The 14,714-nt window shown below is 39.8% G+C and overlaps 1 protein-coding gene across 2 annotated transcripts; it reads right to left on the reverse strand.

Annotated features, from left to right (window-relative positions):
- Window positions 1-4,992: 4,992 nt before the first annotated feature.
- On the reverse strand, window positions 4,993-6,138 carry LOC104597620 (non-specific lipid transfer protein GPI-anchored 14). Of its 2 annotated transcripts, none has more exons than XM_088891121.1 (3): window positions 5,699-6,138; window positions 5,503-5,586; window positions 4,993-5,411 (listed from the first exon to the last, which is right to left on the reverse strand). In XM_088891121.1, the coding sequence occupies exons 1-3, from the start codon at window positions 6,039-6,041 to the stop codon at window positions 5,263-5,265; spliced, it is 576 nt and encodes a 191-aa protein (XP_088747247.1). In that variant the 5' UTR covers window positions 6,042-6,138; the 3' UTR covers window positions 4,993-5,262. The 2 variants fall into 2 exon arrangements, with proteins under 2 accessions (XP_088747247.1, XP_010257571.1); XM_010259269.3 differs by having other exon boundaries at window positions 4,993-5,414; window positions 5,699-6,130.
- Window positions 6,139-14,714: the final 8,576 nt, after the last annotated feature.

A 14,714-nucleotide genomic window follows, 5' to 3' on the forward strand; every position in this document is an offset into this window, starting at 1 on the left:
ATGAAGCAGGAAACATGGTGATGAACTGATGACGAAGTGAAGTTGAGGAAGATTAGTGGCATACATGGGAATGTCCAGGCAAATTTCTATATTCTTTATTAAGGTTTTCCCATATGTTCTTTGTCTAATAATTTCTTTGATCTTGCAGAGTCATGAAACTCTGTACTCTCTCCTTGTATCAGCTTCTGCTAGCTGTAGATCATTTTTATTTTCAGATTTTTGAACTGATGTTCATGGGGACCTCCTCCTCTCTCTCTCTCTCTCATATTATGTTAGTGTGAAGCATTAACTGAAATAGCTAGGAGCAGTCCCAAATCCCCAGAGCTTTGTCTTTCTTTTATGCTGCTATTTTCCTTAACTCTTTTCACAGGCTCTATCTGAAGAAGAGTACTGAAGAGGAAAATAGAGAAACACATCAAATCAATAAAATTGCTTGTGAAAGCAGTAGTTGCAGGGTTGCATCCATAATTAGAACCCAGTCGGGGAATTTACAGTCTGCTGTAGATTTATATTATAAGCTTCTCTCTCTCTTTGTCAACATTATCTAATAACACGAATGCGTGTAGAGGTAGCGGTATTGGAACCAAATCCGAAAATCCTGACAAACATTAGCTATGAACACGAAGGAGAAGCTAACGGCATGAACGATAGACTATGGGCCCGTCTTTCCGTAGTCTTTCGGATATTTACAAATTGGGCAGATTGATTTTTAATATATTCCCGTTTGGTTTGCTGAAGATCTAGCTGTTAAAACTTGGAGCGCCGTTCATTTTGGGAAGTTCTGAATGAAGCTTTTGATTGTTTTAGCATTTTATTCTCGCGTGAAAAATACGAAAAAAATACACAGAAAGACATGTATATATCAAAATAGCTTTCGACTGCTCAAATCTTCATGGCAAACTCAATATCTTTTAACCGTCAGAGCTAAAAAAAATCTTTCCAAAAGGACTTATCAAACAAGCCTTACATTTAATTTATTTCACACGTATTAAGCTAAGCACGATTCAAAAGACGCGTGACATCCTGACGTGGCAAAATAGCCTTATGGAGCGTTATGGGTTCAGGTACAGATCTAATCAAGTAGCAAAATGTCGAAACTCCAAACTAAATCCTCAAACTGGACAAACCAACCCACTCCAACTCGTAATGGATAATGTGACTATTGGCTAACCTATCTAAAGCGGCGTACATTTGGGTTCCTATTTGTGTCTGAAATTAACTAAGAGCGGTCATGGGTTTGGTTATAGTTTGGCTCTTATCAGTAAGTACTAAAGTCACCATTTACAACTTATTAGTGGTGCACATACGTCTTTAATTTTATTATTTCCATTAACATTTTAAAAATTTCCCAATTACATTAATACTTGCATCGACTCAAAAAAGAAAAAAAAGTTAGATTTTTGATAAATTTGGGTTTTGTCAGTTAATTAATCTTGTTAGACTGTGCTTGGTTTAAAAGAGAAGGTAGGAAAAGGAAGGGATTTCTTTCAAACTAAACACGGCTTTAGTGATAGTAATGGTGGGTTCTATTATAAAAAGCTAAGGTCTACGGGGATTTTATTATGAATTCATATATTTTTAATAATTTGTTTTAAAAATAAATAACCCAATTGTATGAAAAGTGAGAGGAGAGAAGTTATCCATGTGCACATTGACTCATTGAGGTGAGAGGACTCTTGGTAGACAGGTAAATAAAACCTTAGCCTGCTTGAAGTATTTACACCTGTATGCTGTAGTTTATGCAGCTACAAGAACTGATGGTGGGGAATATGTGTGCCAAATGCATGCAAGAATCAAACTGATATGATTGGAAGCAAGGTTTAAGATATATCCGGTACGTCAGTATGGGCGTATCGGCGAATCAATACTATTTTTTTTGTTTTTTTTTTATTTTTTTTTTAAAACTAGTTCAGGGGGCCGGTTTAGGTCTCATTCATCCCTTGAACCAGCCAGACCCCCGATACATCCACTATAGGGGCATATCGGTAGGGTCCTAGAATGATATGTATCGGTCAATGTGAACCAATACTTTGAATCTTGGTTGAAAAGGGTGGGAGTGGAGGTGGGGGTGAGAGGGTTTATGGATTTGGGGAAGGAACACCCCCATTCTGTGATCTTGATAATTGTGTGGTTAAGCCATGATTTAGGGGTGTTTGATAACATGATTCAACTGAGAAATTGAATGGTTGAGTCACTTGCACACTGGCATGGCAGGGGTGGAGCAAAATGACCCATTCCATGGCCGGCCAATAACACAGCTATCAAATTCAGCTAATCCTCTTTCTTCACCAAGCAATAATGGCTACTATTTGGAGAGTATGAACCATGAAGAATGCAAAAAGAACTAAAGAAAGATAGTAGCAAAGAAATACTTGGGATCCATCATCAGCTGTGTACAAGCTGGAGTTCCATGACTAATCTGCAGTGCAGCTGGTCCATGGCCGCAAGTGCCAAATGTTCAGGTCCATGGCATGTTTTCTGGCTCTGCCAAACAAGAATTATGGCAAAGGTACATGGTCATATATAAATAACTCAAAAATAAAATTATGTATAAATTTAAAGAAACTCAATAAGTACTATCACCCATATACTCATCATCAGGTACTGTTACATTACTTCATCATGTGTCTTTTGTCATGATGCATGGTCGGTGTGAATGGTAAATGCCCATGCATGTGTCCACGTGCTGGGACCCATTTTTTAATATTAGGACTTGTTGAAAGCAATTATTTAGGGTTGGTATTCATCGCCGATTTGTAAATCAAATGCCACCTCAGTAAAATATATGGGCTGCCGTGGCAATTGATTTTGCTTTGAAAACCCAAAATAATATATAGTATATATTTGGTATGATTTTTTGTTATTAAATAAATATTTGTATTTAATTTATCTTTAAAATGGAGAAAAAGTGATTGATAAATATTTTTTTAGTATTTATTGACAATTAGATGTCATTAAGTACCACGTAAAAGAACATTAAACAAACATCTTTATATCGTAAAAATGCTAAAATGAAGTTTCTCGTAAGGATTGACTTGCACGAAAACCAAAATAAACATTTATAAGATAAATAAACATATATAATTTGATAGAACAAATTATTTTCTGAGGTCATGACATGCATGTGCCATGGTTTGGTAATAATTAAGCCCTGATCAGACATATTGATGGGCATGTGCCATTGTGCTCACATACCATGCATGCACTGCTGCAAATAAACAATAAGACGATATTAATTACAAGGATCCATGTTTGTTTGCTTTCACTTTGTTTTATCTTCTATTCCCATAACTGCTGTACTAGAGCTTGTTTGCAATAATCAATGGAGTGAGATATGTGCAGTGGAGTCCCTCTCAAGGTTATGCACAAAATACATTTTGATGCAAATCAAATGGATATATGCACTTCTTCTTCTTCTTCTTCTTCTTCTTCTTCTTCTTCTTCTCACACATAAAAGGGCTCAGTTTGTTTTGTGAGAAATACGATACGAAGTAAAATGAAATGGTCTCCAAAGAATGGAAGTAAGAGAATTATCTGTTTGGGACTGAGGTAGGAAGTAAGATGATGTGATTGTCCCTTTATATGATAGAGAATTAAGATAGGAGAAAGGTGGTGCAAATTTTGCATCAGTTTTTGGAATACAAAATTGACATTGCTAGAGAATGCAAATAAAACAATAAGTATGAATTTTGTATCAGGTAGAAGTGCAAATTATAGTTACAAATAAATGGACATAAAACTAATTAACCTGGTGAAAATTTTGTATCCAATTATGATTTGCACTACAAACAAACAGGGCCAAGAATGTGCTTAAAGTGCACAGCTAGTGATTTGGAATCCATGGAAGAATCTTGCTGGCTGGACAATTTGCACCGGTTGTGATAGAGTAATTAGTATCTATCTCCTACATGTGAACAATATTCAACATATTGGTATACATACTTTAGAGTCCACTAAGGTGCATTTACAAATATTTGTTACATAAATCAAGATTTCATCCAATCAGGTTATCACTGCTTCATGTTTTTTACTCTACCATGGAGTTAATGCACCATAAAATTTGCCCAAACGGCCAAACCTCTATCAGTAGTGCTGGAAGTAGATACATATTGTAATATACCTTGGAGATACCTGTTTAATTGAACATCTAGCTTGAAGTACTGTTACACATCCATTACTGATATAGCAGAGCCTATCCCTCTCTTCTGGACCATTTGGGTGGAAAAAAACAGCTTATCTAGGCCAGACCCATGGGGTACCATTCCTAAGCTTGCTCTTGTTTGTTTGGTTCACTGCAATTGGTTGAATTTTGGGGTTAAAATATTTTAATTCTTTAGGCTTATTTTCTGCAACCATCTCTGATATAGAAAAATTATTGAGGTTATGTTTGGAACTTAAAGTTTCAGTAGTTTTGGGATGCAGAGCAGGATACAAGGGCTGAACCCTCATATTTTAAGGGGATTAATCAATGACCCATTTTCCTACCAGAATTAAGTCAGGGTTTTGAAATTGAATGCGAGTTTTCACTCAATCACTCTTAATTCATCTACAGCATATCCATGCGTTTGGATTTGGAAAGCATGTGCTCTTAAAATTGCCCATACTCTTTGGTCTTTGAGATTCTCAAACTTTGAACACTGATTCTGGTTGTGTCTCTGACCATATTCTATATCTGCTGGCTAGAATATGTCCAACTTCCAGTTGAAGCTTTATAATAACTCCGATGGTTGATTGGTCAGTTGGGATGATTTACACATGTCTAGAGTCCTATGTTGTAGACTAGGGACGACAACGTGCAAAAACAGTACCTGTCCTCTGCTGGGTACCTGTCTTTCTGGTCTTACCAGTCAACTATTCTCTACCCCATTTTCTTCTGTGGCTTCAACCTTTCAATTCATTGAAATCAGAGCGTTGATTTTGCAATATCAGTGTGGCTTCAATCATCTGATTACTTGGTTGTCAACCAAGGAATAAATTTCAAAAGCCAATGAGAAACAGTAAAAATGTAGGGGAATCACTTTTTGATTTGTTCAGTGCATCACATGACCTGAATCTATCTATTACCACTCACTAGAAGCATTCCATCTCATCTCATATACATAATTCAGAGCAATCAATATGTTCAGAGAGAGAGAGAGAGAGAGAGCAGTAGTGACAGAGCACTAGGTATAATCACAAGTTAAAAGTTATTTTTGACAAGAAAATATATTGAAAGCAAGAAGCCATTACAGAAATCCAATGGCGTGTCAATCACTCAAGGCTCTAGAAACCAACAATGAAGAATGATGACAAACAGAAAAAGAAAACCCCACCAACCATCTCCACTGCCATCCACCTCTTCCCCCTCCCACCGTCACTCGCCTCTTTTGCACTTGATCCTGTTGCAGTGGATGAACTCGAGGAATTCCCCCCTGCTGTATAGTGAAAAAAAATCAGTTAGAGAGAGAGAGAGAGAGAGAAGCAGAACAGAGAAAGACAATCAAAAGAACAAATTTATATTACCACTAGCAACAGTGCTCCCAGCCCCTTTGGCAAACTGCTCGAAAACCTGAGCTTCTGGGGAATTAGGAGCCAAGTGCAGAAGAGCTGGATCCATCGCCACAAATGGAATTGAACACACACAGCATCAAATTCGTGAGACATAATCAAGCAAAAGCACAGTACTATGATTCCTACTAACAAAGTATATTTTACATACCCGGACAATCAGAAACATTAGCTGGGGCGTGGCAAGTAGTAGGAAGGCTCAAAGCAAGAGTTGCATTGATCTTCAGGCCGAGGTCTGGGTCATTTCTGTCTTTGACAAGGATGCAGAGACACTTCTTGCTCTTGTCCAGAATTTGTTTCAGACCAGTACAACAGTCTAGAGTTGGGGCCTTGGCTTCTCCTCCGACGTAGGGTAGACATGTGGATAGCCCGATCAACTGGTTTGCACATTCACTTCTGTCTTGAGCTACATCTGGCCTTACTGAGCCAACCATCATCAACACCAACACATACCATACTCCCAAAGTAGCATGGTAGGAACCCCTTGAGGCCATTCTCTTGGCCTACAGCCTACACACAGATTGCAACAGAGAGAGAGAGAGAGAGAGGTCCTCTTTTATGCTTTCTTGGGGTTTGGCTCATTTAAATAAGGATACTGGGATGGGATGGTGGGGTGAGGGGATGATGGAATTGAAATAATTGTGTTGGTTGTTAAAACTTGAAAGTAGTCTTTCACTCTTTCTAGAGATTCCACTTGTGAGAAGATAGATTTTCTGGTTTTAGGAGACACAGATGATGCCCATCAATCCAATCCATCCTACTGGTGGGGCCATTTCTTGAACAGGCAATGACCCTTTTCTTCTGACTAATCAAGCAATGAAATTTTAAATTTACCCATCATCTACCTGATTTTCTGTGAGGCTGACTCATAAAATCAGATAAGAGATCCCATGATTGCTTGATAAACATTAAATCTAGTGTGGCTGGTAATGGTCCTGTAATTTCGATCCTCAGTCAAAGGAAATGGGAACTTATACTTTCTTTAGTGTGATGGATCTCATCTATCATCAATTTTTCTCATTACTTTTTATTTTGGCATCCCGTGATTGCTTTGGTTCATCCGTGAATTCCTCAATTCTCATATTAATAAAGATGTGTGGGACAATTTGAATTTTGTCACTCAATGACATCTTACATAAGAGGGGCCACCCATTCACTACTTCTTAACTTTAGTGCTGTTATTTACCCCCCCCCCCAAAAAAAAAAAAAGTTAAGTTGTATCCAGGCTCATCTAGCCTCTTTCTCTGTGGGAACTGAATGAAAAAATGTTGCAGATGTTGGACTTATTCTACTTTTAATAATCTTACTCTTTGTGCAATATTCTCCCCATCTGTAGATCTATTGATCCACAAAATACCCCTTAAACTTCAGTTACTGTGAAGTACTACTTATTGACGGGAATTGCTTTCGTAGATAAATGGTGGTGGGATCCGCCACTCACTGTCTTTTTCTTTCAGTTTTCTTTTCTTTTTCGCGTTGATCAGGGATCGGATTATTGGAAGGAAAAGATAAGTTCGGTTGCGAGGCCGAGGTTGTATTAAATGAAGTAGTTGCACTTGTTGTATCTCGTGTTTTGAACTGTACAAACGGGAAAAAATAGTTTGAAAAGATTTTAAGGATATGGGCCTGATATAATGGTCATTTTTGGGCCGGATCCGGCCCATGGACATATATGATAAACAAGTAAACAACCATGCCTGGGTCAGTCCTAGAAGAGCCGAATCAGCCGGCTGGGTTGGTGTCCATTACCCAAAGGCCCAGCCCATATGGGCCCTAATTTTCATTTTGGTACTTCTGCCTTATTTCCATGTAAAGGGGGTGAAAATTGAAAAAACAAAGTTTTGGCTGTAAATAGGGTCACAAATATAAAATTTGACTATTTTAATGGAGCCTACAGCTCACTTCTATATGGTGTAGACATGTCACGTGTGGCAAAGTATTGTCAAATTTCAACTACCCATCTAGTGGGTTAGGTGCAAAATTAATTCGGTTGCAAACCAGCTTTATAACAATAAAGTTACAATTAGGAATCAAACCCTAAGATATGTTATCCATTTTTTTTTTCATTTTCATTTTCTTCTCTTCTCTTCTATCTTCTTTCCTTTCTGGGTCCTTTGTTTTTTTGTTCTTTTTTAATTTTATGGTCTTCCTAAGCTACTTACTAGTCTCACCTTCATGCATCAAGCCATCAATATAGATGCATAAATAGAGACAATGAGCCAAATTGAGCTTCTCCATATTCATAAATAGTTGAATATCATTCCCCTTTATCAATATCTTGCATTTGCAACTATTCATGGTTCATGGTCTGGCCATTCTCTCCAGTCAAAAGAAGGAAGAAATAGAAAAGAAGGATAACAGGAACAATACTGTCAGCTTGCAATTGCAACAATGCTTAAAAAAAAATCCTTATTGATAGGAAACTAGGAAGGGCGAATGGAGAAGATAATAATTTTTATATTGTGTATTCTTCAATAAATTGCAGCTCCATTTATAATAGTGCGAGATACAATCAGGAAACTAAGTCGGCGACCAAAAGTAGAATACAAGAAGGAAAGAAATAAGAGAGAAGGAGATAAGATAGATACAGCTAATTATCTCCTAGAAGTAAGGAGATAATGATACAAGTTTTGATGAAATACGCTAACATCCCCCCTCAAACTCAAGATGGTAATGTATCAGCCATGTGGAGTTTGCCAATGAGAGCACGAAAGCGAAGAGGAGAGTATGCTTTGGTAAATATATCGGCAGACTGATCCTGGGAAGGGACAGGAATAAGGCAAACAGTATCCGTGAGCACATGATGGCGAACAAAATGACAATCAGTCTCAATATGCTTAGTGTGTTCATGAAAGATATCATTGTGGGCAATCTGTATGGCGTTACGATTGTCACAGTGAAGAGGAGTTGCAGATGAATGAGAAATTCCCATGTCATGGAGTAACCATCGTAACCATAACAGCTCGGAAGTAGTGTCAGCAAGAGCTCAATATTCAGCTTCAGTACTGGAACGAGAGACAACCGTTTGCTTCTTACTACGCCAGGATATAAGAGAATCTCTAAGAAAGAAGCAATAACCAGTAGTGGAGCGTCTATCAGTAGGATCACCAGCCCAATCAGCATCAGAATACGCGATCAAATGAAGAGAGGAAGAACTGGAGTAGTGAAGTCCTTGAAACGGAGTGCCCTTGACATAACGGATGATCCGAATCACAACAACATAATGAGTAGTGCAAGGGGCAAACATGAGCTGACTCACAATATGGACAGCATACGCAATATCAGGACGAGTAATAGTAAGGTATACAAGACTGCCAACAAGTTGCCGATATAAGGTGCAATCACTAAGAGGAGTACCATCAGTGGCTGAAAAATGGACATTAGGCTCAATCAGAGTGTTAACAGTCTTAGTTGAGTCCTGCACGAGAAACAAGATCAGTGGCATACTTGGCCTGAGACAGATAATATCCCGATTGGTCGGAGGAGACCTCAATGCCTAAAAAATAATTTAGTCGACCAAGATCTTTCATGTCAAACTGTTTACTAAGAAAAGTCTTAAGAGCGGTAATGCCTTGCAAATCATCGCCAGTAATGATCATGTCATCCACATAAAGGAGGAGAAGTATACAACCCTGAGAGGTCTTCCGGATGAACAAGGCATGATCATAAGTGCTAGATTGGAAACCAAACTAACAAACAGTAGAGCTGAATTTGGAGAACCATGCTCGAGGTGCCTACTTAAGTCCATATAGAGCCTTACGGAGATGACACACCTGATTAGGGAGATGAACATAACCAGGAGGGGGCTGCATATAGATCTCTTCAAAAAGTTCACCATTGAGAAAAGCATTCTTAACATCCATCTGAAATAGCTGCCAGTGCTTAGCTGCAGCAATCGCAATAAGACTGCGAACAGAAGTGAGATGGGCTACAGGGGAAAAAGTTTCCTCATAGTCAATGCCATACTCCTGTGTGAATCCATTAGCTACCAATCTAGATTTATATCTTTCAACTAAACCATCTGCCCGAGTCTTGATTTTGTAGACCCATTTGCAACCAATCACGGGTTTATCTGAAGGTTGGTCAACTAAATCCCAAGTATGAGTGCTTGTAAGAGCTTGAATTTATTCTGCCATTGCTTGCTGCCATAGAGGGTCAGTACTAGCCTCGCGATAGGTACAAGGCTCGTATAAAGATACAATGGTAGAATAACAATGAAAATCACGAAGAAGAACCAAATGTTTAGTAACCCTACCAGAGCGACGGAGTGAAGCACCAAAATGAGCAGGGTCTAATTCATCAGGGGGAATTAAGGACTCAGAAGATGGCAGAGCTGGAGGATCCATAGCCAAGGTAGATGCATCGGGAGAGGCTGCAGGTTGTGCAGTACTGTTAGAGCTATTAGATGAAGAAGTAGTCAGACCTGTAGGTAAATCATCAGGAAAAAGCGAGATAGTAGGATCAGTAAAAAAATGTGAAGATGTCGTGGTAACCCGAAATGGGGAGAGATTGGAGAACATTTTGTGTTCCTAGAAGGTAACATGACGAGATATGCGAAGTCGTTGGGAAAGTGGATCCCAACACCGATATCCTTTATGTTCAATACCATACCCGAGAAAACAACATAGACGTGCTTTTGGTTCCAATTTGGTATGTTCATGAGGTTGTAATAGAACAAAGCAAGCACAACCAAATACACGAAGAAACTGGTAATCAAGGCAATGGCCATACAATCGTTCATAAGGAGAAATGTTACCAAGAACAGGAGAAGGAATGCGATTGATGGTATAAACAACGGTGAGGGCTGCTTCCCCCCAAAAACGTTCAGGACAGGAGGAAGAGATTAAAAGAGCTCGAACAGTATCAAGAATATGCCTATGTTTTCGTTCTGCACGCCCATTTTGTTGAGAGGTACCGGGACAAGATCTATGAATGATAGTTCCATTTTGTGGAAGAAATTGGGTAAGGATAGAATCTCTATATTCCATGGCATTATCAGTGCGAAAAATTTTGATGATAGAGGAAAACTGAGTTTTGATCATGGTGGCAAATTGAATATAAATTGCAGGTAATTCAGATTTATTACGCATGAGATAAATCCATGTATATCGAGAAAAATCATCAATGAAGATCACAAAATAACGTGAACCACCCATGGTATTATGAGGCGAAGGGCCCCAAATATCAGAATGGATAAGATCAAAAGGTGCAGAAGAAACAGAATCACTTATAGTAAAAGGCAAAGCATGATGTTTTGAAAGAGGACATGAAACACAATCAAAGTGTGTTGTTTTAACAGGACCTAAACATCCATTAGAAATTAAAGATCCTAATCTAGAGGTAGAAATGTGACCAAGGTGTGAATGCCAGACGCTAGAGGTGACAGCAACAACAAGAGATGGTAATTGAAGAGATGATAGCTCAAACAGTCTCCCAACCTTACGACCTGTCCCAACGATCTTCCCTGTCCGTGGATCCTGCACAGTACAACCATGACTTGAGAAATGTATTTCAAAACCAAGTTCACATAATTGTCCAACAGATATAAGATTTAGAGATAATTAAGGTACCAAAAAAGTGTTAGGGAGTGATAAACGAGATGTTGAAACAGTGCCTACACTTTTGATAGTAAAGGTGGAATTATCGACAGTATGAACAATTGGTGCAATAGAAGGATGTGACTTGGAAGTAAACAGTGATGAATTTGATGTGTCATATGATTGCAACAGGCAGAATCAAAATACCATGATGAGGTAGTACCTGGAGTGACGGACAAGACTGAATTAGAAGGCATACCAGAATTAGGTTGGAGTTGGTGAAGAAGAGCTTGGAGTAGAACTCGAAGAAGGCATACCAGAATTAGCAGTTGTAGTAGAACTCGAAGCCTGAGAACCCATGGATGAAGACTTCTGTCTAGACACCTTTTTGGCTTGCAAGCGGTGACACTCAGAAATAGTATGACCAATCTTCTTGCAGTAATTGCAGAAGGTCCGTTTTGAAGATTTAGTTGAAGGAGCAGCAGATGTACCCGGAGTAGCAAGAACAACATCAGTAGATAATAGGATCGCTCATCTCGAAGTATTTTTAGACGAGTTTCTTCAGAAAGCAAATCTTTGATCACAACTTCAAGAGAAGGCAATGGGCTACGATGAAGTAGAGTACCACTAATAGGTTCATACTCATCCCTGAGAGTCATCAGAAGATGCCAAACACGTTGGCGATTGCGAAGCTTGGAATAAGTAGTAGCTGCAGAAGTACTATCCTATTCAGGTTCACACTGTGCTAACTGATCCCAAAGAACTTGTAATTCAGAGACATAACTGTGGATGGTCTGTTCAGGTTGCTGCTTCATACGGTGAAGACGCTTATAAAGCTGAAATTGATGCACATCATCAGAAATAGAATAACGACCTTGTAAGAAATCCCATACCTCTTTAGGATAGTCATATCTGCGAAATTCCAACTTGATGCTCGTTCAGCAAATTCATCTTCTGTTTCATCAACAATTTTAGTAGGTTTGGGAATCTCACTGGTCACATATCACCATAGAAGGCGTCCCTTGAGAAAATTGCACATCTCTTGGGACCATAAATCATAGTTTGAGCCATCGAAGGTAACAGTGATGGGATGAGAGATATGTTGTGTAGCTTCGGATGAATCCATGAGGAGAAACATAGATCTTTGGAGCAACACGAATTACGGGAAAATACTGACCTTAAAGAAAACTTCGCAGAGTCCCTAATGTCTTCTTCGTTGGGGCAGCCTCAGTTCTGGTGCACGCAGTCGCTGACGAAGGTTCTGTACCATCAAGCGCAACAGGTCTCGTATGCGAATGAGATCACCGCCTTTCTTTGTTTCTCACTTCAAAATCCCAAGCTGTCGATCCCTCTCGGAGCTTTGCTCAGTTACTTGTCAAGAAGTTTGGGCGCTAGAGCTTCAAAGAACTGAGATAGGAGGCTAGAAAGTACATTGGGGATACAGGGCTACTGGACCACCTCTTGAAGCATATGGCGGGGAAGGTGGCGCCCGGTGGGACCGAGCGGTTCCGTAGGCGACACAATGCAGACGGTGCAATGGAGTACTGGCTGGAGAGCGCAGACCTGGTAAACATTCGTAGGGAGGCGGGCGTCACTGACCCTTACTAGACATGGTCGGTTGAGAGGTACAAGCGTGGAGAGGAGAAGATGTTGGAGATTATGAAAGTCAAAGAAGGCAGTATCCAGGAGCAGTAAGGTCGGGCTTCAGTTTCCCGTTGGAAGGATCGCCAGGTTTCTGAAAGGCGGTAAATACGCAGAGAGTCGGTGGCAGTATCCAGGAGCAGCAAGGCCGGGCTTCAATTTCCTGTTGGATGGATCGACAGGTTTCTGAAAGACGGTAAATACGCAGAGGTTCCGGTGCTCTAGTATGTCTCGCCACCGTTCTTGAGTATCTTGCAACGAGGGAACGCAGGTAGAATTAGCTGGGAACGCAGCGAGGGATAACAAGAAGACGAGGGAGTGACGAAGAACTCAGCAAATTGCTTGGTACGGTCACGATCGCAAACGGTGGTGTGATGCCTATCGTTCACAATTTGTTGTTGCCGAAGAAGACCGGGAGAGATCTTCCAAATGTGTCTCTGCTAGCAGCAAAGCTGATGATGAAGCTTCCGGTGGGAACACGATTGCCTTACACGTCAACTCTGGGGATTCATGGGAGGCAGCTCCAATGGGAGCAGACGCTCGCCGATGCTCGATTCAGAATGACGCGGGGCTCCAGTTGGTTGGGCGGATGAGCTTCTGAAGCAGAGGCTCTGATACCATGATAATAATTTATGTATTGTGTATTCTTCAATAAGTTGTAGCTCTATTTATAATAGAGCGAGATACAATCAGGAAACTAGGTCGGCGACCAAAAGTAGAACACAAGAAGGAAAGAAATAAGAGAGAAGGAGATAAGATAGGTACAACTAATTATCTCCTAGAAGTAAGGAGATAATGATACAAGTTTTGATGAAATATGCTAACACTTATAAAGGCTCAGATCCCTCATAAAGCTGTGAATTATAAGCTGTTCAGATCCCTCATAAGGACTTGGGGTTGAGGTTGAATCCCACCTTCCCAGGGCAACCTGAAAACAATGCTTTAAAGATCTTGATTATTTCGTTCCATAGATAAACATCACATTAAACTTCAGTTTGGGAGTGCTGTTTTTAAGCACTTACCGGAAAAAAAAAAGGTGCTTATTTTAGGCTCTACCTTTTCTGGAAATAAGCTAAAAAATTTTGCTTTATTTCAAGTGATTACAAGTGCTTATTAGGTTAATCACCTATTTATCCAATAAGCTCTCCCTAATGGGGGCTAACTTTAAAGAAAGGTACTGCTCCACAGTCCTTACCTCCCAGAAGCAAGTAGAAAAGTTAGAGCAACCACTGAAAAGAATGCAATGGCTGTGGAGATTCATTGGTTTATTGCACAGTTTAAGGCAGTGTTTTCGAATTGTGGTTGACCTGGATGGTCGGATCATTTACCCCAAGAACTGTTCAGGCAACCGATTCTATTTCACTCTTAACCTGGTCTTTGGCCAAAGATCATTGACTTGATTAACAACTCATTGACCCGAGTAGTCAAACCGTCAACCTGTTTGACCCCAATAATGTTTTTGACCATTTTTATTTTAATTGTTTTTAAATTTTTTATTTTTTAAGTTGGCACAGGCCATCCATTTAAACTGAACCCACTGACCTGAAAAACCTTGGGCCAAAACAGTTTCAGTTTCAGATCAGTTTTTAAATCCTTGATCTAACAGACAAGACATCACATCAGTTAGATTCCTGTCAAGGGAGATGGCAATCCACACGGAGACCGAATCTTCTCCTCACACAGAGCGCCTCACACCGACTTCACATGCACATCCTCCTATGCATTGGGCACATCTCCCATACTTATAAATTTTTATTCATGGGAGATATTCCCAATGCATAGTAGATGTACTTGTGAGGCGCCCATGCGTGAGGAGCAGATCCCGTCTCCCAGCGAAAGGCATCAAACCAAACAATCACTATCAAACAACAAAAAACAAGGGAACTAAGTGGTCCACTGGGCATAGCTCAAGCACTGAAGAAGGTTTTATTAGAGCCCATCAATCAATACATCATTTGTTTTATGCTTATGGGTTTGTTTCTTCCCATC

This window comes from Nelumbo nucifera, chromosome 7 (assembly GCF_055504915.1).
Source record: "Nelumbo nucifera cultivar China Antique chromosome 7, China Antique-T2T, whole genome shotgun sequence".
Classification (NCBI taxonomy): Eukaryota; Viridiplantae; Streptophyta; class Magnoliopsida; order Proteales; family Nelumbonaceae; genus Nelumbo; species Nelumbo nucifera.